This window comes from Clinocottus analis, unplaced genomic scaffold, assembly GCF_023055335.1.
Source record: "Clinocottus analis isolate CAN_PGR_092001 unplaced genomic scaffold, fCliAna1.0.p SCAF_19, whole genome shotgun sequence".
Taxonomy (NCBI): Eukaryota; Metazoa; Chordata; class Actinopteri; order Perciformes; family Cottidae; genus Clinocottus; species Clinocottus analis.
Genome location: NW_027175920.1, coordinates 3,468,650 through 3,496,001, shown reverse-complemented (window position 1 = coordinate 3,496,001; position 27,352 = coordinate 3,468,650). Strand labels below are relative to the sequence as shown.

The 27,352-nt window shown below is 40.6% G+C and overlaps 2 protein-coding genes and 1 long non-coding RNA gene across 3 annotated transcripts; 2 read left to right on the top strand and 1 right to left on the bottom strand.

Annotated features, from left to right (window-relative positions):
• Window positions 1–224: 224 nt before the first annotated feature.
• Window positions 225–3,707, top strand: epas1a (endothelial PAS domain protein 1a). The gene is made up of 9 exons (XM_068583649.1): window positions 225–450; window positions 1,326–1,492; window positions 1,710–1,957; window positions 2,047–2,131; window positions 2,307–2,407; window positions 2,480–2,643; window positions 3,032–3,138; window positions 3,246–3,414; window positions 3,634–3,707. Exons 1-9 carry the CDS (start codon window positions 425–427, stop codon window positions 3,686–3,688), a joined length of 1,122 nt encoding a protein of 373 aa, XP_068439750.1. The 5' UTR covers window positions 225–424; the 3' UTR covers window positions 3,689–3,707.
• A 7,007-nt stretch (window positions 3,708–10,714) lies between these two features.
• Window positions 10,715–26,239, top strand: glud1b (glutamate dehydrogenase 1b). The gene is made up of 14 exons (XM_068582762.1): window positions 10,715–10,791; window positions 10,904–11,302; window positions 14,600–14,680; window positions 15,171–15,226; window positions 15,903–15,966; window positions 16,964–17,058; window positions 17,786–17,965; window positions 19,825–19,962; window positions 20,112–20,249; window positions 20,370–20,450; window positions 21,286–21,409; window positions 23,534–23,625; window positions 24,419–24,481; window positions 25,253–26,239. The coding sequence occupies exons 2-14, from the start codon at window positions 10,906–10,908 to the stop codon at window positions 25,370–25,372; spliced, it is 1,629 nt and encodes a 542-aa protein (XP_068438863.1). The 5' UTR covers window positions 10,715–10,791; window positions 10,904–10,905; the 3' UTR covers window positions 25,373–26,239.
• Window positions 22,181–23,677, bottom strand: LOC137789320 (uncharacterized). The gene is made up of 3 exons (XR_011077827.1): window positions 23,101–23,677; window positions 22,706–22,781; window positions 22,181–22,605 (listed from the first exon to the last, which is right to left on the bottom strand). It is a non-coding gene; the product is annotated as an uncharacterized lncRNA (long non-coding RNA).
• Window positions 26,240–27,352: the final 1,113 nt, after the last annotated feature.

Here is a 27,352-nt window from a genome sequence, read left to right as displayed (position 1 = left end):
GTCTTTCCTCCCTCGTTGTTTTTTTATCGATTCTCGCCGCCTGCCGCTGTACAGAGGCAGGTCTGTTCTGTGGGATGCTTCAAAGAAGAAGTGAAGGGGGAGGAGGAGGAGGAGGAGGAGAGGGAGGAAGGGGGAGGGCTATGCTTTTCCTAGCCAGCTGACCTATCATATAGTGCCTCAGCTTTAGAGGCCCGGTAGGTGATGCACACGCGGAGGCGAGAGGAGACACTCGCTGTTGAAGTCATCCACTCGCCTTGTGACATTTGGCACCTCTAATTGCCTCTCTGATTAATTAGACTACCTGTGATGGTGCAAATTGTAGCGGGGAGATTTCCTGCTGCGCTGTAAACTCCTACTGCCTCCATCTCTTTTATTCTGAGCCAACATTCACCATGACGCCGGATAGAGACGCCCGTTGGACGCAATGACAGCCGACAAGGAGAAGAGAAGGTAAAGCTGCATGTTGCCGCGGGGCAACTTCTATTTTTGGGCTGTGATTTAATTGTTTCTGGCTTGGTCAGTAACTGGGATGATGTGGCGAGCCCAAAGATGGCGTTAGTGGCCACGCTAGGCATCTAGACCACTTCAATGTTGACCACAATGCAATACTGTATTTGCACATCTGCTCATAAGTGATGGAAGAACCATTTAAATTCATTCAGAAAATTAAAAGTAACAACAACAAAACAGAGAAAAATATTTTTTTTAAACTCCAGAAGTCAAAATGTGAAGTAAAAGTTAAAGGTTTTAGCTGTAAAAGTTTGCTGTGTCAAAAGTGACAGTAAGCAAGATTGACGATTTCATAACTCACAAGCGTCATCTCGGTTGAGATTTCATGCTTCTCTACATTTCCTAACAGTCTCATCAGATAATATGAGAATGTGTCATGAAGCTGAAAACATCTTCCTGCAGTTCCTGCAAACGTTTATGTTTTGGAGGTAAAGTGATGTTTTTAGTTCATGATGAAGCAAGATTTTGAATGAAAGTTAGAGATATTAAATGTACACTCAAAAGTAAGTAAATGTGCAGTATTTCCTTGCGAAATGTGAAGTGAACTAAAAGTAAAGTGGCTCCAATAGTTTTTAAGTAAAGGCACCTCGCCATTTTCATTTTGACGACGTTGAATTTCTGGTGGAAAACCATTAAATGAACCTTCACCGAAACAGACACAACTATGTTTATTAGAACGAGATTTAAGCTGCAATTTAAAGCACAATATCATATAAATATTGTGTTTGTATCTCTTGTGCATATAAAGGACTTGTCTGTAATAATTCAGTGGGACTTTATGGTGGCTTTATTGTGCGTTTTCCTGTCCAATGCAGGGCGATTAGCCGTGATGCCGCCAGAAGGAGGCGGCGGGTGGAGTCTGAGGTGTTTGAAGATTTGTCTCGCCTCCTGCCGCTCCAACCGTCTGTCCGAGCTCACCTGGACAAGCCCTCGGTGATCCGCCTCACGCTCAGCTACATACGCATGCACACGCTGCTCACAGGTAGAAACAGCCGTCATACACAGATCACACACTTTAAGGGAAGGGAGGGGCCGCTTCTATGTCTTCAGACAAACATATCACACCATCACTGCTTGAAGGATGTGTATTCAAAATCATACAAAACAAATGTATTGTATTTATTTCAGGGAAATTTGATAGGTCCGGTAAATACTGAACCTTCTGAATATGTAGACTGTAATTGGGTGATAACTTTCAGGGGACACTCGGACAAGAGCAGAGGCTAGTCACAAAGTAAAATGTGGACGAGTGATGAATGGTGGAGAGGAACGTGGCGAGTGTGATGGAGGACGTGAGGAGGGGGAGAAAGGGACGGAGGAGGTCGAGGCCTCGGAGGAGACGAACCTGTACCTGAGGATCCTGGAGGGATTTCTGATTGTCCTGTCCACTGAGGGAGACATGATCTACCTGTCTGACAACGTCAGCAAGTACATGGGCTTAACACAGGTACTCGCACTCGCACTCACACACACACACACACACACTCACACACACATCTATATGTGAATGCTGTGTAATGGTATATTCTCTGGCAGAATGAGCTGATGGGACACAATATTTTCGAGTTTACTCACCCTTGTGACCATGAAGAAATCAGAAATAATCTTCGTCTAACAGCAGGTGTGTGAGTCTGTGTGTGTGTGTGTGTGTGTGTTTGAGTATCGAGGATTGTCGGCAATAAGAATCTGTGTTCAGATGTTCTGTGGTTGTGTGATTTTTTTTTGAGGAGATCCCACAGATTTGAGCAGGTTTATTATCCCTGTAGTTTATGAAACTGCTCGTTTGTTTTTTTTAGAGGACGTTTGCTGCGGTGCAAAGCGGGATTTTGTCATGAGGATAAAAAGCGCTCTGACACACAGAGGAAGAAGCGCCAACCTCAAGTCAGCGACGTGGAAGGTTGGTAAGAAACACAACCAAATACCAGATTGTATTCATCACACTTTGATCCAACGCTCGCTCTTCTTCTAGGTTCTCCACTGTCAGGGCCGGGCAAAGGTGTGCGTGGCCCCGTCTTCAGTCTCCTGCCTGCTGCTGACCTGCCAGCCTCTGCCCCTCTCACACACACTCCTCAGCGCAAACACCTTCACCAGCCAGCACAGCATGGACATGAGGATCACCTTCTGTGACCAGAGGTGATTTACACAAATGTATACGCAGATCCAGCTTATTTTAACTTAACTGTGTGTATTTATTCAGCCCTTGTGCAGTTACCAACCATCCTGTAAGTATGCTTTATTTAACATCTTCTGATTCTGCCTACAGTTTGTATGACATGAGAGAGAGAACTGTAAAATAAACCCAAAGAGGAAGTAGTGTTACATTGCTCATGTCGTGGGACACTGCTTGTGTTTAACTTGAACTCAGGAGTGAAAGACTGTGACTTTAAGACTAAAAAGAAACTCCATGTCATGTAACAAGGAAGAGTTGTGATCAGGTGATGCTAAAAGACTTGTTTATTTTGTAGTATTGTTGATAACTAAATGAATAACGTTTCTTCTTTGTGTGTTGGTGTTTTTGCAGAATGAATCTGCTGTTGGGTTTCAGTACTGAGGAGCTGCTGGGCCGTTCCATCTACGACCTTTGTCACACGCTGGACATAAACAATTTAACCAAAAACCATCTCAACTGTAAGAAGTGATGCACACACACACACACACACACACACACACACACACACACACACACATTACAGACCTGTGCATATCTCATTTCACATCTCTTTCTGTCTCCGCAGTGTGTATTAAGAGCCAGTCGGTCAGCGCTCAGTACAGGATGCTGGTGAGAGGTGGAGGTTACGTTTGGGTGGAGACTCACAGCGCCGTCATCCCCAGCGTCCGACCGTCCAAGTCCAGGCCTGGCGCCCACCAGCCGCTCTGCATCCTCTGTGTGACCTATGTCCTCAGGTGTGTTTGTGCCATTGCCGTTTAACTTTGATCAATCTCAAAGAGGGTTTCTAGTCTTTGCGTGTTCGTTTTACGGCCCCATTGAGATTAAAGGCATTCAATGCTTGTGTGAAACGTCTGTCTATCAGGATGCAACTTCTCACATTATCCATGGCTGCACCTGACTGTAGAGTCGCATTATTAATGAGAGGTTTAATGCTGTATTCACGTGTCTCACAGTGGAGTGGAGGAGCCGTGCTTGCAGCTCTCTGTGGATCAGATTGTGCACACTTGAGCTGGAGTCTGAAGATCAGTCTGCAAAACCTGCTTTCTCGAAGACACAACAACAATCTTCTCTACCTCCATCTGTGAATTTTATTAAATAGAAAATGTTTCTTTCTTTTTTGTCAACCACTCATATTTCTGTTTAGTATTCGAATGAAGCTTTGAATGTGTGAACTGTCAGAGCTATTGGGAAATGATTGTGAAATGATTGTACATTTTAAGCGGGTTTAACTCAGCTTCACAGTCAACTTTTGCATATTTGCTTCAGTCGCACTACTTCTGTCTTCCTGAATAAAATGGAGTTGAAAGCTTTAGGTGCAGACTGTGGTTGACAGACAGTTGGCGGGGCGTTGTGAGAGTTGAAATATGTCGCCGAAAGCAAGCAGTGTGACTTTTTCTTGACCTCTCTGGGCCTGACCTTGCTTCCTGTGGGGTTTCCTTCTGGGCCACCTGACACGTGGGGTGACTTCTGACTGTCTAACAAAATGTACACACACACACACACACACACACACACACACACACACACACACACACAGTCGGTATAGCGACACACACGTTGTGCTGATGAGCAGATGTGAGCAGACGCAAGTCAAAGCCACAGCTTCCTGAAAGAGACGCACGATAGGAAAGTTCTCGTGGGAACTTATTAAACTTTTTACCTTTTGGCTTGACACACACACACAGACACACACATACACACACATGTACACACATAGACACACACAACTAGCAGACAAGTTTCAGTTCAAGTTTTCTTTACTAGTGTGAAACTGACTAAAAAAAAAAGAACGGAAATACATGATATACACTCCTCTACATATATATATATATGTGTGTGTGTATATGTATGTATGTATATATATATATATATATATATATATATACATATATATATATATATATATATATATATATATATGTATATATATATATATGTGTGTGTGTGTGTGTGTATATATATATATATATGTATTATGTGTATATATATATGCGTATATATATGTATATGTATATATATATATGCGTATATATATGTATATGTATATATATATATGTATATATATATGTATATGTATATATATATATGTATATGTATATATATATATGTATATGTATATATATATATATATATATATATGTATATGAATGACGAGTACACGTTGAGGTACTTTTATTGCTACTTTATACATTTATTCAGATGCATAGAGAAATGTAGTCCTTTTTATTAAGCTACATTTATGTGATAGCGACAGTTACAAGTTGCTGCAGACCCAGAACATATGATGAGCTCATGAATTATGATGCATTAATAAAGATTCAATACACAAATATGCTCTGAATTCTATATTGAGCACTTTTATGTACATTTATATATATTTTTTTTTAATGCAGGACTTTTTACTTAATATAAATATATCCACGAACAGATAGTGGAAAAAAATCAAATAAAACTGATCCCCAAATCAAAGTTTACCGAGTAACTCCTTAGCTTTTCTGTGCATATTGATTTAGCGTTATATATTCATATCTCTAGCCTCAAAGGGCTTTACAACTCCCTCTGTTCTCAGGGCGATGAAAGCTTCTGTTATGCTTTTGGGTCTTTCAATCTTCTTCTAATAATATGTGGACTATGTACCGGGTCTATGGATGTGAGACGCCTGGGTGAACAAGACATCTACTTGTCGAGACTGTTTTTGGGAATTTCTATACCTCAAATGGAGGCAAGTCCTTTCTTGTTAAAGTGATGTATTTTCTACTCTGCTGTTCTGAGGACACGGTAAACAATTGTATCTTTGTGAACCTGGATAAACATGTATTTAATGGACTTTAATTCCGATCATTTTTACATTGTTCCCCTAAATTAAAATAAACAATCTACTAGCATCTAAATGCAGAGAGTTGGAAAGATATGTTTATTTGCAAACACTCCAATGCAGGTGAATATCACTTAATTGGGCGACTCCAGATAATCCACAGATATCTCTGTCAGCAGTTTTATTTCTCTAGTTTACTTTTGATTTCCTCTGGTAGAAAGTAGTTGAAACTGGGCAAATATCTGCACATCTGTCCACATGGCATAACTAAGACAATATAAATGTCTTTGTTTCAAGGATCTGAGATTCCTAAAGTCACAGTTGTCATAGACCTTCCAGTTTGTCAGAAATCAATGTTGAATATTTCAGTATTTCACACTTGAACAGATCAAGTGTTTGAGTTTAACTCTCTATTCGATATTGTTTTAACTCAGTTTGATATGAAAACAATGGATTTGTCTTCTCACACCGATTCAGTCCCAACAGAAGGGAAAGACTCTGGCTCCATCTAGTGTTTGAAGTAGCAATCATCAAGATTTCAGTCCTGATTGATTCATAATTTCTATTTGAGTGAAAACATTGGGGGGAAAAACACACGTTTGTGTAGAATGAAGAAACGCTGGAATACAGCAGTTATTTACAGGAACGCCCAGTTTGTAATACTGAAAATGTATAAATATTGTAATACTTTCATCAGTGGTCCATACGACTCGATCACCATCGTGTCACCTCCTTCGACGACTTAACAGACGGGAAGACGGATTGAAAATCTTGCAAATTGTCACGTTTATCCAGAAGATCATCTTAAGAACATCTTATCTTGGTGGGTCATGTGACAGGTCATGTGATTTCCATAACATTTCCAAGATGTCTGCTCCAGGTTGTGACAGATCTCAAGGAAATGCTAAAATTCATAACGCTTGTTTTACGCTGCTAAAAGCAAGATTCACCCATTTAAGAATTATAATGCTTACATAGTCCATCTTAACAGATCACATCACTTGAAGCATGCGTTCTGCTTCTCCCTTGTTGATCTATTCGTATTATTATGATTATATTTGGACCCATTAGTTGCTGCCAGCTCATCAGCTACTTGTTCCGAGAAAATGAAATATGTATGTAATATGAAAATAAAGATACCGGTAAGTGAGATTAATATACATATGCACCTACACACGTCATGTGCTGACGTAAAAGAAACAGGTGAATAAAATATATAATTATTTTGTCAAAGAAACAGGAACTTACTTAAAAACTAAAGGTGAAATGAAACCTTTGCAAGATCGAAACAATTCCTCCACTAGCTGTTTTAAATTTTGGCAGAACTGTCGCCAAAAATAGCCCATCGTCAGCTTTTTTTTTACATCCTGCCGATGGGCGACTACTGTCAATTCAGCAAAACTCTCAGTGAGACCCAACAGCTACTTTGTCAAATCAGCATAATGTTTTTTTAGATGTTTTTTTGTGCTTATTTGAGTTATTTTACCATTAACGACCGATTTTGAGACGTTATCACAACTATGATGATCCAGTTTGGAAATACATTTGTAATACTTGATGTGTATAGCACTATAAATATGATACTAATCACACAGAAGATCATTTGTTTATTACATTTGTGATCTTTGCCCTTGAATGACTCTGAGACTCCTTTGATCCTCAGTTTCCGCTGATCCTTTACAATAGAAACAGTCTTTGCTTAAAAGTTTGTTATCAATAACCCTTTCATCCAACCATGTGACCATTTAAATTCTCCTTCATGAAGTCACAGCAGATGTTGAGCCTTTTAAAGAAAGTGAAAGAAACGATGTTTCTTCATTAACTCGTCTCTAGAGAAATTATTTTTGGATTCGTTTAATGAACAGACACGCTCTGCTTGGTTGCTACCATGCTGATTTTCAAGGTGACCTTGGTATTTGTGTGCCTGCATGTTGCTTCAGAAGCCTGTTCGGTCCAGTTAGATCGAGTCTGAGGCACAAGAGGGCAGACATTAGTGGAAGTTGTCATGATGGTGGTGTGAGGGTTTAATGTAATACTGGTATGAGCTGACATTTCATAGGAGCTCACTCAGAGACACAAAAAAACAAAAGATAGGAAGTCAGTCCTCGTTCCTCTAAACTCCCATGTGACCCAACTGAAAAAGGTCTTGTTTAACCCCCGTTAGCTCTCCTTCTACCCTCTCCTCCTCCCCCCAGTCACACCCCAATGGTTGGGTGGGTGTTGTCAGGCTGTCAGCCAATGACACGACAGTGCTCACCCTTTGAAACACAACCCTGATAAATCAGTGTCAGTGCAGAGGAGAGTACAGATAAAGGTTGAGATAGGGCAAAGTATGAATGAAGATAAACAGGAGGCATACAAGCAGGAAACTACTGGGTGATGAAGGAGTGATTGTGTACTTTTTATACACATGTATTTGATTATCAAATGTAATTTATTGGTCATTGTTCAAATTAAGTAAGGTATGAAGGTATATCTAGATAAAGACAGGTCGGCATAGAGTTAAATGGAAGTGCAGAGTTCAAAGTTCTTCAACTGGATCTCATGTGTGTGTCTGCTTGAGATCCAGTTCAACAACCTCATACACAGGGTCTTTGTGGCAAATGAACACACGGGCATACAAATATTCAGATAGTGTATACCTTCTCTCTTTGTGTCTGGTTTAAGAAAGTACAAGTGTGCAGTTCTTATCTTAGGACATCAACCGTAAAAAGCACAATCACGTTGCATGTCTTTTCAGTGCACAGAAAACACAATGAGTAAGTAAGCGCTATCATTATTGCATTAGTAATAGTGAAACCTTGCAATGGACAACGTGATTACTATTGATTAGTTTGTGCAACCTGACACCAGAGTGATTACACTGGATGTTCAGATGTGAGATTTACAGCCCGACTGCACCAAATCTGTGTATTTACAGATTTAACAAATGTGTAGAAACTCAGCTAATTGAGTCAAAATGAATTGTGTCTTTTCATGTTGTGCGACCAGGAGTTTGTATTACTGTTTAAGCATATTGTAGCTGCACCCGGGGGCTCGATCTAATCTTATCTCCTGTTCAGAGTCCACAAGTGTAAGCCTAGGTCAGGGCCTTCATTCAGACGAGCTCAGCACTAAGATTCTCTCTCTCTCTCTCTAGCGATAGACAATGTTTGTGCGCCATACATGTTGTGTATGTGTGAAATAATAGGGACATGTGCAAAAAAATGCAGTGTCCCATGAGAGCCACGCTATCTTATCTGTTCCCAGACAATGGGAGCAGATGCTTACCCATTTAAGCACACAATTGGGCAACGTTTGACGAGAAGTTCAAGAGGTAAAAGTCGCTACCATGCCGGCTTCAAGGTGACCTTGGCAGTTGTTGATGAAATGTATGTCCCTGCATGTTGTTTCCGAAGCCGGATTACTCCAGTATAACGGAGTTTGAAGCACAAGAGGGCGGAGATAAGAGGTGGTGTGAGGGTTTAATGTCGTACTTGTATGAGCTTATATTTCAAAGCAGCACACTCAGACACAAAACACAGACAGGAAGTCAGTCCCAGGAAGTCAGTCCTCTTCCCTCTCATGTGACCCAATGGCAAAGGCCCTCGTTATTATATTTATTCTCTCACTGCATTGTCAGCTACTGACAGAGAGGCAGATAATTACAGCACATATTTACTGTTCCTAGTGTCAAAGCAGCAACTCTATGAGGCTGAACTTCCACTAAGCCAAAAGCTACGATCTGCATGCCAACATGCCCACAATGATAATGCTGATGTGCAGCTTGTATTATGTCTACAATGTTCACCATCTTAATTCTGAGTGTTCGATTGTCAACATTTGCTCAATAGCACTAACCACAAAGTGCAGCAGAGGCTCCCATGACTTTTCCTTCACAGTTGTGGTTCTAAGTGACATCTCAACAACTGTTGGTTGGATTGCTAAGAAACTTCGTACATTTACGTCCTCCTCAGGATGAATTATAATAACTTTAATAACCTCTTTTTATCGAGGGCCACCATCAAGTAAAAGTCTGAATTTGTCCAATACTTTGAATTTTAACCAAACCTGCTATACTAATCCCACCAACCTCAGTGATACTATATAATAATATAGTAAACCTACATCAGTATGTTAGCAGGTGGATATCAGCGTTCAACTTGTGCAGCTTCACAGCATGGCTGTAGATTTTTTACTTTTTTTTTTAAAGCCAACCAAAATGGATATTGTTCTATGGCAAAAGTCAATTATTTGCGACGAGAGTCACAAACTGTATATCACCAGATCAACCCCCTCATTAACTGTTGCTGCCCATGAGGGAGGTTAATGACTGCTGCAAACACAATGGGCCTTTCTCACTCACTCCACAGATCAGGGAACTGCTGATGACAGCAGGCCTCACAGAGATCCTCTGAACAAACCACAAAGTACAGAACTGTAGCACTGTAGTCGCTGTACAAAAGCTAATGAATGACCAAACCGATGCACTTCATATCGCTCATCCTACAAACTTAATGCATGATTGACATATTTACATTCATTATAAGTGATTCATATCAAATATTTTTTTATGTAGTCAGTTTAAATATGACCAATATCATGTGGCCTCCAGGTGGGTTTGGTCTGAAATTAATGCTTCCGTCACGTCTCCTGGGACGTTCCTATTATAACTTGAATGTATTGTTTTTTCAAAGTGCATTGGTCAGAAAGAAAATTAATGCTATCAGCAATTAACAATGTCAGTTTTTATGCTTCATCATAACTGAATAAAATAATCAGGTTGGTATGTATGCCATGGTTGCGTGAAAGGAATAGTTTGACATTTTCGTGAACAAGATTATTTGCTTTTAGGTAATATATAGAATTGTTATGTATGTATGGTAAATTTCTGTGTGACTACGTTTTACATCTACACAAAATTGATTTTAATTTGTTTACTTTAATTTTGGTTTGCTTGTCTTGAAGATCAGATGTTGAAAATGAATGAAGGTCATCTATAATAGATGGCTAGTTATTTGATACTTTAACACTCCGTATCCATAGTATTTGCATTTTTGTATAAATAAAGTATTATATATAATTTCACTTTTTTGGGGGGGTCTTTTCATTGAATTTCACAGACTTTAATTCAATGGCGCAAACTCGGGAACGCGCGCTGTCACTTTCTTTGCACGAGCGCGCGCGCGCCCGTTGGTCCTCCTCTTCCGCGTGCGTACCGAGGAGCCCCCGTTCACTGCCTTCCTTGGCTCCTGCTGCCTTTTAAAATAAACGGACACAGTATGCCATTACCCACTCGGCCAGAGGACGGGACACGGTGAGGAGTCGCTGTGTTGCTCATTTTTTCCCCCTCTCCTGTCGTCGCCCCCATTGTCCTTGTTGTTTAGTTGCCTCTTCATTATTTCCTTCACGCGGTTCGCTACTTTCAGTCATGTATCGGTACTTCGGGGAGCTCCTGAGCCGCTCTGCGGGTAGTGCCCTGGCCTCGGGGTACGTCGAGTCCGCCCTCCCGGTCTCCTCGTCTCTGATGCGGGTCCGTCGCTACGCGGACGCGGCGGACAAGCCCGACGACCCCAACTTCTTCCGGATGGTCGAGGGCTTCTTCGACCGCGGCGCCAGCATCGTGGAGGACAAGCTGGTGGAGGACCTGAGGACCAAGGAGACCCCCGAGCAGAAGAAGAAGCGTGTGCGTGGCATCCTGCGAATCATCAAGCCCTGCAATCACGTCCTGAGCGTGTCTTTCCCCATCAAGAGGGACAACGGAGAGTGGGAGGTGGTGGAGGCGTACCGCGCCCAGCACAGCCAGCACAGGACGCCCTGCAAAGGGGGTAAGAACCGGCCGAACCGCCGCGGCTGGCCCCCCATGTCAGCTAGCGTGTAGCCAGCTACTTAGCTTTAGTTAGCAACTCCACTAGCAGGAACTACAGCTGCTGTCAACTGCTGCTAATTTTTAGTGTATCCCGTTACACACAGCTCCGCTGTTTAATCCGCAGCGAAACATACGCTTAAACCACACCCTTGTTTCCATAATAATAATAATAACGGCTTGCTTTGTTTCCTGTATTTCAATACTGCGCACTGCTCTGGTGAGACTTTCTGTGCAGTTTATGTTGACCTTCCTGCTCACCTGAAGGTATAATGTTACCGTATTGTGTGAGCTTGCAGTCAAACTGCAGTACCCCCTCCCCCAATACTTTGTGAGCTTGAGGTTTAATCCTGTTTTTCTTGCACGACAGTTTTGCCGTCTTGCGATCCAGTTGTTTGATCTCGTTCAATACCGATTATGTGGATGGGGTTTCCTCTGCTCTGCTCTTATTCATATTATTCGTATGTGTGTGTGTCGGATAAAAAAAGGGCTCTAGGTGTTATGTCTTTGAGCATGTCAGGCCTTGGCTATCACAAAACACATGGTCGACCATTGAAGGCCTATTGCTAATGCATTTTTCTGTCCTATGATGTATACATATTATGTAAGGCAGGCCAGATACACACAATGTGTTCCTCATCAGTTCATTCTTCAGGCAAATATTAAAATGTACTGTTTAAACAAGCTTTATGTGCAATCAGTCAACCTTGGGCGAGAATGGTGTATGACACTGTCACATACTTTGGTTCAAAGTTCAAGGTTCAAAGCAGAGGCATTATGGGCTTCTGCTGCACTGCACTGTGGGTAATTTGTGATTGCAGGGATATGATGTATAGGAGGTCGGAAGGAGTGTGAAAGCTGGGTAGGGGGTGGTTTTGTTTTCAGGCACTCCTATTTGTCAGTGGTGTGACAGCTGGGGGGAGGGTGCCATGGCGAGGAGACTTTCCCAGCAGAAAGAGACATGGCATGTTTGAACATTGTGGTGTGGCTATTTGCTTGGTATTGCCCGCATATAACGCCCTTCCATTGTAGCTGCTGGAAGTAGTACATATAGGCATATTTCTGCAGAAGACATGCATATTAGCATGGACACTGTGCTGAACACACCTGAATTAACTTAACTTTTCAAAGATGGATTAGAAAACTGCAGACACTTTGAGAGTGACTCATTTATGGAACCAAGATACATGATCTACTACAGATTTTTTCCCCCTCAAACCACTTAATGGTTTCAATAATCTCCAGTCTGTACAGCCAGCCATCAGAGAGAGATCACAGAAGCCATTTATTAAAATCAATAACATTTAAAAGAGGGTCATGGCTTCTATTCATCTCATAAAAGCTTGAGGAGAGCAGAGCGTCTACTCGAGCCAAAGCTAAATCAAAACCCAGCTTTGCGTTAAAGGTGCTACAGTGGTAGTATTACTAAATATATTCCTCTCTCTCATTTTGCCTCGCCTAATCCAGATCCAAGGCACCGTTAACTAATGGTCACAAATCACAGCAGTGGCCCGTCAAACAAGTTTGTTTGGACTTGATGCCAAACTTCTGGATTATAGGGGTGGGATAGGAGTAAGAACAATTATTTTTTCCAGGGGGTTTAATCATTGATTTGGTGCATAGACCCATTATTGCTGTGTTCAGATCAAACTGCAAAGTGCAAAGGCTGTTTTTTTTGTTGTTGTGCGCATGTGTTGCTCATAGCCCCCCTTTCAGAGCGAGACAGAGCGGCAGCTGCTGTCTCCTGAATGAGCGTCCTAACTTCGGGAATATCATGTGCTGTTTTTGTGAATGCACAGTTATTTGAACAACCCTGGAAGATAGTTAGTGGAAGGTTGTCTAATTTGACCTGGTTTTGTTTATTTGGCTAAATTGTCAATATCTTCATCCTTTCTGTGCAGAAGTTCATGTCACATAAAAAACACAAGTGCAGCAGAATGTCAGAGTTGCATGTCCCATGCTGTATAAAAGTTAAAGACAATAGTATCTTTCTTATAACTTTATATAGTTATGTGGCAGGGTGTTTTAGGCTGGAGAGGCTCTGAAGCAGTAAACGCCATCGTGTCGGGCCTTCATGCCTGGCATGGAAATTTAATGTCCCCGACCACTGCAAGAACTTTAGATTTGAGTGCAGGCTCTGTATATTACCCAAAACTCTGTCCTCCATTTCAGAGGAATGTGTTTACAGAATATGTTTTGGAGCTGGTTGCTGTGGTGAGCTGTTGGCTGGGCGGATCCATGAGTGGCTGGATGGGGGGATGGGTGTACAGGCAGCCGGGCTTTTTTCTTTATTTCCTTTTAATTTGATCAGCAAGCTCCAGATTGTCTTGTGTTGGGCTCGAGGTAACTCAGCTGATCTTTGGATGAATGGAAATAAAGATAGAAGGGGAGAACCACAGCAGCACTCTTAAAGATAGAGCTTTGTTTTTGGTAGTTTGATCTTTCCTTCTGACTGCAGTAACACGAAAAAAGGAAGTAGGTGGGCACAAAAGTGGCATTTGAAGATGACATCTTTGTGGTTGGGCTTTTACTTGTGCTTCTAGGCGAACATGTTACAAATGACACACGGTTCTTTTGTCCCTTCAAAGAAACATTTTTCTTCTGCTTTGTGCCGTTTGCCCTTGGGTTTCTCTGTGGAAGCTAACCCTAGACGAGCTATATTTGGTACTGCCAGACAACCTCTCACACGCACGCACGCATACACTACACTAGTAAGATGAAGTAGTGTTTCTTGGGCGGGCTGGCTGTATGGTCTCATGTAACGCCGCACACAGGCTGGCCCGCACATGTAGCCATGCCGACGGTAGTAAACCCCAGACAACAGGAGGGTATGACTGTACCTCAGAAAGGGAAGCTGGGATTGGTTCTTGAGGTCTGCCCCCGCCCTCTGCCGCTACCGTGATGGCCAGGCACAGTCCGTGATCTCTGACCTGTTCGTGTGGTTGTGGAAAATATATTACGATTACAGGTCCAGTCCAGTGTACGGTGATCCATCTCTGCGATTCATTTCCCCTTTCTGAAGTTGAGCTGCACATGTAGTGGAGGCAGTGTCGGTGTAGGCTAATGATTTCCCCGTGTTGCAGTCTAAACTCCTAATCTGTAGACATGTACTTTAAATGCAATATATATCTATATCTATATCTATATATATATATCTATATATATCTATATCTATATCTATATATATATATACACACACACACACACACACATATTGGCAGTGTTGTAAACTTCTCTGTGTGTGTGTGTGTCCTTTTAGGTATCCGTTACAGTACAGAGGTGTCTGTGGACGAGGTCAAAGCCTTGGCCTCTCTGATGACCTACAAGTGTGCTGTTGTCGGTAAGGATGAGTCTTCCACAAAGGCTCCTGATGTTTGTCCCCTGATCTTCATTTACGTATTCATACTTTTTGTCTTCCCAAGTTCTCGTCATTTATCCAGCTTCTTATGGATTTAATCTTCAGAAAAAGTATTGGAAAGGAGAATTAAGCTTTAAGAGCGTCGTAGCCAATACTATCTGTAATAACTGTTTGTATTTGAGGTATTTTTCTTTTCATCCCAAGTGTAATGGTTTTAAATTATTTATGAAATAACAAAGTGATGCGCTTTCTGTGGACTTTTTAACATTCAATGTGCAATCGACAAGTAGCTGATAAGCACGTTTCTATGTTTTGAAGCAGAAGCTAATGGTTTTAAAATGTACTCAAATAGTGAATCGCAAATTGTAAATCAAAACTATTGTGTTGGAATCAAACATTTTATAAAATTAAGTTGTTTATCGGAAGATCTCGTCATGTTCTCTCTTTTAAAGCTCTTTTTATTATCCTCCAGATGTGCCATTTGGGGGAGCCAAAGCCGGAGTCAAGATCAACCCCAAGAATTACACTGTAAGCCTTCTAATGTCAATCCTCCCCCACACTCACATGCACATGTAACGCATAGGCATGTTTTACTGAAAGCAACAAAGCCTCAGACAAGCTGGCAGTCATTGCACGGATATCAGCTTTTCTGTCTCTTCTGTTCTCACATCCAAACAAACATGGATGATGATTCAGTCACACTGGAATGCAAAATCCAGTGCTGCTGGGTCTCCTCCTTTCATTTTGGGGATTGAGATGGAAAAAGAGAGAGAACAGGACATCAAATGTGTCTTTTTGCCTTTCTTTAGAGTGAATTTGGGTAAGAGGTTAAAGGCTGTAAGAACTGTATTGCCAGTTGATACTCAGATGTGTACGAGTATTTTTACTGTTTTAAGTTGTGCCTATTTGATTATGGGGAGGGATTTTAATGCAACCATTGATACACACGCTGAAATAAACAGACTTGAAGGTTATTGATTGGCTGTTGCCTCAGAGATAACTGGAAGGAAGCTCCTAAACAAACCTCACTGTTTTGTTAAAATGACTGCAGCATGTGTCTTTATATCAAATGAAACTGTTGCTTTATATGGGCACTGGTTTGATTGCTGTTAGTATTGTACTGACTTCTTTCTAGCTCACTTCCCTTCCTTGAATGTCTCAAACTGTAACATGTTTTTCTCTATACTGTGTATGTTTGTCGCAGGATAATGAGCTGGAGAAGATTACCAGGAGATTCACTATTGAGCTGGCCAAGAAGGGTTTTATTGGTAGGTTTCTTTGTGTGAATTTCAACAATTGTTTAGATTGAAAACCGTTATGAAATTACATTTGTTCGTAATAACTTAACTATTGGTAGTACTGTGACTATTAATTTATCGTGCTTGACGGTTGGTTCGTGACAGTGTTCTGGTCGCTCTTTGACTGTGTTGCAAATTTCTGCGGTGGTGAGAGGTGAATGTTTCCACCCAGAGTTGTAAACATTTCCTGTCATCGAGCGCTGTTTATTCAGGTTGGTGTAGCTCAGGGTGTGCCTGTGTAAACTGGAAAGGGAGACGATTATTAATAGTAAAAAAAAGCACAGGATTCAAAATGATGGTTCAACTTGGCAATACGTCTTTCAGCCATAACTGATGAACTTGAACTGTCAAATTTTAAAGTAACTTTAATACCGTTCGGAAGACCTTCTGGCCAATGATTTGTGAACATAATAATATTACAGAAATGGATATAAGTTTCTGAATAAAGTTGTAATATTTACCCGTTACCCTATGCCAAACATAACCTGCTTAACCGGTGTATATGTCTAACGACCCCTACACAAACGCATGTTACTGTTTGTGTTCAGTTCAAACACACAGAAAGGAGAGATATGACACTATATGCTTTTACGCAGCAATAGCTGTGCCATTAAGTGAGATTTGATACAAGAGCCTTCACCACTGAATTGCTATACATCCTGGAGGCAAAGCAGCACCCTTTGCACACATCACTATGCCATAGAAATCCCTCGCTCTCTCTCTCAGTTGTCCCATCCCCCATCTCTCTGCATGCATTTTTTTATTTACATATATTAAGGTGGTGTCTTTGTGTACATGCATACTATCATCCGAATTCTATTTATTTAGGACCGGCCAAAGACTGTGAACTTGTTTTTATGAAAAAAATCATTGCCTTAACTGCCCAGCGCATGTCGTTATTTAATTCCTGCACTGTGACTGGAGTGCTTGGTTAACTCTTGCTTTCTTACCCGTCTGCCGACACCAGGACCTGGCATCGACGTCCCGGCCCCAGACATGAGCACAGGAGAGAGGGAAATGTCCTGGATCGCCGACACGTACGCCAACACCATCGCACACACTGTGAGTTCTCGGGCATACAACACCAATCTGTATGACTTGCCCGTTCTTTCAAATTGTTGTACCAACTCTAAAATAGGCCAAATTGAAAGGAAGGAGTGAGTCACATGGAAAGCATGAGCGGTGGTTTCCTGCCTCTCCCCTTCCAGTCGACCACTGAGACATTCCTCCACTTTCAAATGCAGCTTTACAAACTGAGGCTTGTGTTTGTGTTATCATTTAATGCGTCTCTTATCAAACCTGTCAAACACACCCACGTGTGTTTATGTTAATCTGTATCACATTTTTTTTTATTATTATTATTAATAAATTATAATACTTAGATGGCTTTACCTAACCTTGATTTTAACTGTCTTAAAGTCAAGAAAGTGTGCTCTCAATCGCGTAGACTGTGACCCTTGTATTGTAGAATCAACTCACCAAGCGCTCTGTAAACCTGCTACATTACAATGTTAATGAGTGCAAACATTGTAATCCATTCTGGTGGATGAACCTACCTTTTTTTAACAAAAACAAAACAACTCTCAACTCTTTCCGTTCTGTTTCGTGACATTTATTCAGAATGGCGAGGCCGATCACGCTCAGCCATGGTAGTCGTTGCTTGGTGTCTCAGTGGTTCTCTGGAGAAGTAAAATATCCTGTGGGCATTGTCAACAAGGCTGTGTACATAACCCTACTTCAATCTACGGCCTACTGCATGTAGTTTGATCTTCTCTGTATGTGTTTGCAGGACATAAACGCCCATGCGTGTGTGACAGGAAAGCCCATCAGCCAGGGAGGAATCCACGGACGTATCTCAGCCACCGGTCGTGGAGTTTTCCACGGCATCGAGAACTTCATCAATGAGGCGTCCTACATGAGCATGGTGGGCCTGACACCCGGCTTCCAGGACAAGACTTTCATCATCCAGGTACACACAAACACACACACACACGCGCAGATACTAGATTTGAAACATTTTAGATGAAAACGGGATAGATGAGACCCTAAATGTGCTGCAGATATTTGCACACAGTCAAAGGGTTTAGGTTTCATTTGAAATCATGATGAAGGGTTTTAGAGCTTCAATCAGGGCCACGCCATCTGCTTTAGCCCTGATCTCCTCATGCCGAGCAGACGGCAGTGAACCGAAGGAGGTTTGTTTCTTTGTACATGAGAAATGAGACCGTGGGACCAGTTATTAGTCTTGCGGTAGAACTGCTTCAATTTCTCCATATCAATCTCACGGACAGATATGTCACGAACAATTTTTTTTGTATTGTCAAGGATTAAAATGTAATCGGTGGTATATCTTATGTGAACTATATGTTGAAAAGTAACCTTGCATAAGTCACAAAGAGGCAATAGACACGGAGCAAAAAGTAACACTGACACACGGGTTGTGAACCCCCAGGCATTGGCCTCTGCTTTCCTAGAAAGCGTTCAATAATTACCTTTTCTTTCATGACAACAACGTGATCTGGTATTGAAGATAAACAAAACAATATCTAATCGACTATGATTTGCAATATTAGAAGGAATAAGAAGTTAGACATTCTCTTCTCCATTGAGAAACATTTGCAATGACTGCGGGGTGATTTTTGTTGTCGCAAAAAATGTCTTATGTAGAGTAGGATTTGTAGGCCAGGACAATATTACGCCTTTAACGCATTTTTAGCCTCCTGCGATTTGAAAATTGCGCTCGGCCTTGTTAGGGATTTCGATTTAAAATTTGATTCCTTGTGTTTCCCTCTGAACAACCCTGCATGTGTAACACTCAGACACATAAAAGAGGATCTGCTTCAAATCACACATTTAAATTTCCTTTTCTTGCTTTTTATAGATTTGCATAGAAAATGTTTTTTCCCCCTATAAACAATAAATACTATTAGCAATGTTGAAGAGGGATGACGTTTGTGGAAGGTCTATTTGTGTAAAGGAGAAGAATTGGTCACAGTAGCTGAACCGTGACGTGAAGGTTCAAAAAGATAATCCCTCTGTGTGTGTGTTTGAGGATTATGTTGTGCTGAGATTAGATTTTCTTAGAGATTTATTTGCGACGGAGGAGAGGCCGATCTCTAGTGTGGTATCAAGACGGGGTCCTGTTTTTACTCTTACTTTAAAAAAACATCAGCTGTGAGTCTCTCAGTATCCCTGTTGTCCTGCAGTTCTGTTACATCTGAACTAGGAATGCTTTGCACACGACACTAAATATACTGTGAGATGAGAGCAAATGCTTCAGCTGTAAAAATGTTACCCATTTGAGGTTTTGCTTTTTTTTTCCTTTTATTTAAACTTAGTGCCAAACTACCAGAGATTAAAGGATAGCAACCTGTTTGAAATCACATGCTAACATGCTATTTAAAAGTCTGCAGTACACACTGATTGAGTGTGTAGTATGCACTCCGTTAGTATGCCTTTCTCAGAGTATTGTGGTTTAAGTTGTAAACATTATAGATTGTAACCAGGCAACAGAATAACTAGACAGCATCCATTCTGTCCATCTGTGCCTATCTTTTGGTTTATTATGCCATTTCTCTCCCATGTTTACTCAAAATATTTGTAATCAAACGTATGGAACCTCAGAGATCTCATTTCAGGTCATGGATGATGTCATGATGATGATGGTGTGAAAACTTAAACTGGCCACATGGTGGCACTACAGGACAGAGCTGCATGGAGCTGAATCATAGTTTAAAATGCTTTTACTACTAATTTAATAATCAATGATTTAAAACAAAAAATTGAATGTAAAATGTGCTGATTATTAACTTGTGTAACCTTTCACAGGGCTTTGGTAATGTGGGTCTCCACTCCATGAGGTACCTGCACAGGTTTGGGGCAAAGTGTGTGGGCATCGGTGAGATTGATGGAGCCATCTACAACCCCGACGGCATCGACCCCAAAGAGCTGGAGGACTACAAACTGGTACCAGCACAACTTCCTTTCCTTCCCCTCACTTCTGTCTCCTTTCTTTTCTTTGTTCTTTTGTCTTACCCCAAATAGTTTTCTCTTGGAAAATCTACTGAAACATTAACATTTTGTATGCAATGTATGTGTTTCTGCACTTTCTGTAGCTAAACGGCACCATTGTGGGCTTCCCGGGCGCCAAAGCGTACGAAGGGAGCATTCTGGAAGCAGACTGCCACATCCTGATCCCTGCTGCCGGAGAAAAGCAGCTCACGCGTGTCAACGCCCCCAGGATCAAGGCCAAGGTATTCGCTCACTTTGATTGATTCGAAATGCCGTGCTTTAAGTTGTTGGTTTATTCCGCATCAGGTACAACTTGTTTGCAGTCACGTGAAGTGTGTGCATGTGTTGTTTGTCTCCTTCAGATCATTGCTGAAGGTGCCAATGGACCCACCACTCCAGATGCTGACAAGATCTTCCTGGAGAACAACGTCATGGTTATACCTGTGAGCACAAATAACGCACAGAAATGCAAACTACAACACTGGAAACACTCTTAAGTTTCAGATATGAAGCTTTTTACTTGTGTTTCTTTCAGTTCTGCTTAATAAACTGGTTTCTGAAATGTCAAAACAAACCAGAGGCTTGATGCGACAAAATCTTTAAGAAGATTTTCACAAATTTTCACTGATTAATTAAGATTGATGGGTTCCTACATGGACATACACATTTAAGTGTTGGTTATTTACCATAACATGTTTCTCTTTTTGTCTGAACCTGTCTCACTAATTTTGTAGTAAGCAGAAAAGTGATGTCACAAACCTTTTAGCGCCAATCAGGCTTTTGCGTCATTTAAAATTAAAAATTTAAAAACGGTTTGTGGAGAGGTTTGCTTTTGTTTTCCAGGACTGCCAATCTAGTCTAATCCAGTCCTTATGGAGCAGATTCACTGTAGAATGTAATTGTTACTTATTTGATCATGAATATGTAATGTTGCAGCAAAAAAGACAAAATATTATACACACTTTGTAAATATGGAATCTAAGACACGAAGGCGAAACAAGTAAATAATTCTGAAAACAGGACACAAGAGTTTCTGGCAAGAATCCAACTTTTATTGTGTAAGCAACAGATATTATATGCTGATTACGCGTTATACTGATCTTTTTGCTTGATTTTACATGTTTTCACAGAAGCATTTAATTTGCAGTTACATCTTTTTATTTGACAGAAATAATTTTCTTCCTAAATGAAATCTTAAAACAAACAATACATCAAAATATTTCAACACAGAGAGGAGCACAGATCAAACAGTTGAGCGTGTGACGTTTCATCCTGCAGGACATGTACCTGAATGCTGGCGGTGTGACTGTGTCGTATTTCGAGTGGCTGAAGAATCTCAACCACGTCAGCTATGGAAGACTGACCTTCAAATATGAGAGAGACTCAAACTACCACCTGCTCAGTGAGTACAAGATGGCTCTCTACTTCCCTGATAACATTCAGACGCACTAAAGTGTGCACGGGTCATGAGACCCAATCAGAAGATATTAAGGCATTACATATTTTAACTCTTGGAACACAATTCTAAACCAAACACCTGAAAGAAGTTGTACAACTGTACGGTAAATGACAAACTGAAAAACAAATCAGAGAAAAATATTGATTTTACCACATAGTTACCTACCATGCAATTCAATCCTAATAAATAATTAAATATATTTTTCATCAGAAATCTATATCATCGGTTGGGGTGGATGGGGTTGGTAAGAGTGAGGTTGGAAGATTGTCCTCTGACTGGTCACTGTCCTCTGACTGGTCAGAGGCCTCTTTGTTTCGATTTAATCTTTACAATTCTGCTGGAAAATGGTGTGACTGGGCATTTTTTTTCATCTCTGGAAAATCATTCTCAAAACTGTCCATTAGTTTTTTGCCATGTACCAGAACTTTTACTTCAGAATAAAACGATATGGTAGCTTTCTTGTGCTTAGGCTTGGACATGAGTCCGATTAGGTCATTGTATTGTATTTCCTCAAGTTGTTCAGGATACTTTTCCTCCATTATAGTCAGCCATTCTCTTACATTTGTGCTATAGAAAACCAGGTTGCATTTTTTACCAGATTTTTTTTTTCCCCAAAAGACAACGTCTTTATTGCGACGCACTTCGCCTGTTCTAAATTTTCCCTTTCTTCCTGTAGCAGTACAGGAAGAGGCCTCTGACCGACCAGAAGCCTCTGGTCGGTCAGAGGCCTCTCTGTTTAGATTTAATCTTTCCCCCCATTTTGCTGGTAACCTGTGTGACTGGGCTTTTTCTTTCATCTCTTGAAAATCTCTCTCAAAACTGTCCATTAGTTTTTTGCCATGTACAAGAACTGTTACGTTAGAATAAACCGATATGGTACCTTTCTCGGACTTAGGCTTGGACTTGAGTCTGATTAGGTCGTCGTCTTGTATTTCCTCAAGTTCAGGATACTTTTCCTTCATTTCCTTCAGCCATTCTCTTACATCTGTGCTGAAGAAAATCTGGTTGCATTTTACACCAGACTCTTTTTCATCCCAAAAGAGAACGTTTTTTTTGCGATGCAGTGTGTCTCTTCTGAATTTTTTCTTTTTTCCTAAAGTCGTACAATCCTCAGGGTATACAAATTTACGAGAAGCCATCTATATTGGACCAAAAAAGAAACATTAGTTTTTGTAAAAGAACATGTTACTGATAAATGCCACGAGACATTCATCCCACAGACTTGCTGTGGTGTCATACCGTGTATTTCTCTTTGCGTTGTGATGCTCTGGATTTCTCAGTGTGATGGTGGAAACTCCGTCTCTGCAGCTGCTTCCTGAAGGCACAAGATGAACACTTTAAGTTTAACTCTTCTTTTACTGCAGCTTCAGGATGTTGCAGCAAATGCTGTGGTTACTGAAATAGGTATTTTTACCAACATTGTTTTGTAAAACTTAAACTCTGAAGTCAACAACAATCATGGACAACTTTTATTGTTCAATCCTTTCTTGGCTGGATGGTTTGAAATTGCTGACAAGACTGCTCATGTCACGTTAAATTAAATACAAATCTATCTTGTAATTAACAAAACCCAAAAAATAATTTAAAAAAATGTCCCGCACAAGAATCTGGAGGACGGATGGATGTATTCTTACTGAATATGTTGCGACTCCGGCTGTCGGTGATGTTCTGTGTAAATTCAGCGTAAACTGGTGTCAGCTGATGTGAAGTCTCTGTCGAAAAGAAAAGACCTCTTTGACAACTTCTGTCCGTTTTTATTTATACTCCCTGCCTTGTTCACTTACAGCCAGTCATTAAACAGCAAACTCCTGGTCATATGACATCAATGAAGAAAGCCAGATGGGTGTGTCATCACTGGTATTTCTGATAAATGCAGACCATTTTCATGGAGCACAATCTTTTTCTACTTGTGTATTTGTGTCTGTAGAAACTTAAAGTATCATTCCTGCTAACTCCGGCATGTTTACATCTTGTTTACATGCTCTGTGCCTATCAAATAAATAAATGCAATAAATAAGTAGAAACAAAATGTCTTTAATTTCTCCTCTTTTTGTTCTTTTCTTCTAGTGTCTGTGCAGGAAAGTTTAGAGAGGAAGTTTGGCAAGCAGGGTGGGCCCATACCTGTCGTACCTACCGCTGACTTCCAGGCCAGAGTTGCTGTGAGTAACACTTGCTGAGACTAAAACTCATTTACAATTCTTCTTACTGACAATTTTGGCAGTTGGACTCGTAACTGGTCTGCACTGTCTGTTTTGAAAGATGCTGTATAAATAAAACTGAATTGATGGATACTATGCTTGCACTCAAGCACACTGACAGAAGCTCTCGGACACTCCTGTCAGCCATATTTATGGATGCATTGCAACCCGTAAAATGGTTACAGGCTCATTCAATATCAACACAATTATCACAGTAAGTTAAGTAGAACACATCTTGACTTCACATGTGATCAGCTTCATGTAGCCTACTGCTTCATAATATTTGAGGGTAATGACTACGAGGATACCTGCTTGTCATGTCAGTGTGCCCAGAATTCTATTCCCGTCAAAGGTTCGCAACACAATTTACTGGAAATACTTGATGCATTTATAAACAATGCCTGGGTTAACTAGGACATTATAACAATCAAACCTCCTGGCACAGACACTGCATCTGTGGATGTTTCCAAAATGAGAGGACATTCCTACACTAGATCACACAAAGGGAGTGGGAGTGTCCCGCCTTATGTACAAACGCCTAATGTAAGAATGACATGCAACCAAGGTCTCATACATTTTTGTACAAGCACTCACTCAGTCACATATGCCAATGCACTGTCAAGAACAATCACAGAGGCCCATCACAAGTTACCAGAGACGAGATGTTTCAGAGTATTCAAGTCAGAGTATTCAATTTGTATGTTGCTGTAATCCTGATATTATTATTAATCATAATAATCATCTTCCTTTGCAGGGTGCCTCTGAGAAGGATATCGTTCACTCTGGTTTGGCCTACACCATGGAGAGATCTGCCCGGGTAAGATATCGTACAGGACATGACGCAGTCCAGCTTGTTGTAGTTATTATATTATCTCTTCTAACGGCCTGAGATGAAACGCAGCCCTTGCACTTGATAGGCTCGATTTCTTTTTTTTTATACATATTCAAAGTTGAAACGTAGCAATAAAATACAAAAAAAGTCTGTCATTTAATTTACAAACTTCTTGGATGTTGTTTCTTTTCTGCTACAGGCAGTAACATTAGTTATGACTATTTGCGTTTGGTTTCTGTGAAACAGATGAAAATACAATTGAGGAGTTGATGCTACCCGACGTGTAAACACCAATGCTACTTGATGCTAGCTAGAGTAGCCAGGCAACTATCTCTTATCTGTGTCTGGATCTTGTTAAACGTTTGATTAATTGGTTAATTACTTACTAGGAATTAGTGTTGTGTACAAAAAGTACTGACAGAAATGTGATTTAAATGTAAAACATGTATGTACTTAATAAATAATTGTAGGTGTAAGTGTCTCGACATGACCATAAAACGGTGGGATTAGATACGTTCTGTGTCCAATTTTAAATGGGTCTTTTTTGAAAAATCTAATTCCGTCGATGCTACAGAAACCCCGTTTAAAGTTTCCCACAAAATATTGACCTATTATAATGTGCAAAGACAAGTTATTCCAACTCCTGCTGCAGTTTTGTTACTTGTAACTAGCGCTGTCCTTCGATGGGTCACCATCCGTGTTGTTAAAATTGCTGTTTGCCAACATTAAATAACGCTCTTTCTTCTGTCTTTCTAGCAAATCATGCGCACAGCAACCAAGTATAACCTGGGTTTGGACCTTCGGACGGCCGCTTACGTCAACGCCATCGAGAAGGTCTTCAAAGTCTACAACGAGGCGGGGCTTACCTTCACATAAATGGCCAATAACGACCCACGATTCCTCCCCCGCCCCTCCTGCTATTGATCACCCTCTCCTGCCTCTTCCACCCTCTAAACAGCCTTCAGAACATATCACAGTTTACCGCTGCCCTTTGGCTCTTACACACGTACACACACACACAGACACAGACACACACATTGGCTAGCCTGGTATTTGTCAGTGATCTTTGTGCTGCCATCATACTGTATCCACATTTCTGTTTAAAAGTTGTTTTGCCTGAGGTTATATGGAGAAAGAGTAACATCCTCTCTCTCTCCCCCAGCCCTCTTATATGCGTTCATGATCTTGTTGTACAGCAGCCATGTGCAGAGCGCCCATTTTGTGATCGCGAGAAGACACCTGCAACCCTCCTGCTGCACGATTTCAGTTTGATAGACTCCAGATGCCTTATTTCAGAAAAAGGTCTGCTCTAAAAGGGAGATGGCCAATTACATTTAACTTTAATGAAAAGGGATTTAGATTTATCTTCACGTGAATGAATGAGAATAGAGATTTTATTAATCTTGAGTTTGTCGTCAAACTCTTCAGGAGCAGTGGATAGTAGTAAAGTTGCCAAGGTTAAAGTTTCCAAACAAGATTATATTTTCGAGGGATTCTCATCATCTCTTTTTTTTTCTTTTATTTCTGCTTTTCCTTCACTCGTATATTAAAAGCTGCTTCACCCCGACTCCTCCGCTGGCCAAGAAAGGGGAGCAGGGAGGGTAAGGTGTCACTGTGACCGGCCGTCCCGTGGTAGAACTTTCCTCAGTTTAATCGTCCTGTTCTTTGACATTATTTTTGGAGGAAATTCCTTTTTTTTTATTTTATTCATTTTTGGAAACCAATAAAATGTTCAGAAAAACATGCAGTGTGTTGCATCGGTTTATTTTTAAAATATAATTTGCTGTGACATATTAGATTTTATGACATTCTATACAAAAAAAATATAGTCTCAGTTTGCTGGTACAAATGATTGATTATGATTATCTCGCTATCACCTGGATTGGTGTACTTATAAGCTAACATACTTGCAGACAACTCATAATCAATAATGTGTACATACAAACTATGAAACATACTCGCCACTGACGGGCTTCACACCTCCGCACCGTCATATTAATTTTTCTTTATCATTTTGTGGTATATTTCCCTTTTCTTTGAGGATAACTGACTTGTGTTAGCTTTGAGGCACTGCTTGCTTATAAATGCAGGCATTTAGTCTTTATTTCTATATAGACATATATAGTCCTCACTTTAGATGGGTCACATAAAAAATACTTAACTAACGACTAGTAACGACCTGAATTAATCATGAACTGCAGTATTAAAACATGTTTATAAAGCACATGTTAATCATTAGTGCATCATCTATAAGTCCTTAATAATTGGTTTGCAATATATATATTACTTAATTTAAAAATGGGGATTAATCATGTATATAGTATGACAACCCAATCATAAATGTTTTACTGATTAATAAGCGTGACTATTATGCATTTCATAACTGTTTATGTATGGCATACTAATGACTTACTAATGAGTGTTAATGTTGGTACAATGCTTTATAAAATAAGTGTTTTTGTTTGCCCAGTGGACAATCTGTCAAAGGGAACACTTTATCTTGGAGGTTGAGGTGATACTGTGTCACTAAAAATATATTTTTTAAGTGTTTTAACTAAAATCTGTGTCACATATTGGATCGCTGTCAAGAGCCTTTCCCTGCAGGCGGCTAACCATGACATGCAGAGCCCCGCCCTCAATACACTGTCAATGGATAAGGAAAAGATATGAATTTGCTTTCACTGCCAACGATGCCGGCTTGCCTGTATGCTCGATGTGTGGCGAGAAATGAGCAACCAACCAAACATGTAATGTTGAAAGACTCTTCCAGAACAAGCACACAGCATCTGATGAAAAGTATCAAGCTGCAGAAGAAGCGATTTCTCAACCGCTCCAGCAAACTGAGCAAAGTAGATA

Bases quoted from the DNA above. Each gene is read 5' to 3' on its own strand.
- glud1b (XM_068582762.1), top strand. From the start codon at position 10,906: ATGTATCGGTACTTCGGGGAGCTCCTGAGCCGCTCTGCGGGTAGTGCC. The intron at 15,227-15,902 runs GTAAGCCTTCTA...TGTTTGTCGCAG, and splicing joins TCAACCCCAAGAATTACACT to GATAATGAGCTGGAGAAGAT. The intron at 17,059-17,785 runs GTGAGTTCTCGG...ATGTGTTTGCAG, and splicing joins CCAACACCATCGCACACACT to GACATAAACGCCCATGCGTG.
- epas1a (XM_068583649.1), top strand. From the start codon at position 425: ATGACAGCCGACAAGGAGAAGAGAAG. The intron at 1,958-2,046 runs GTACTCGCACTC...ATTCTCTGGCAG, and splicing joins AGTACATGGGCTTAACACAG to AATGAGCTGATGGGACACAA. The intron at 3,139-3,245 runs GTAAGAAGTGAT...CTGTCTCCGCAG, and splicing joins AACCAAAAACCATCTCAACT to TGTGTATTAAGAGCCAGTCG.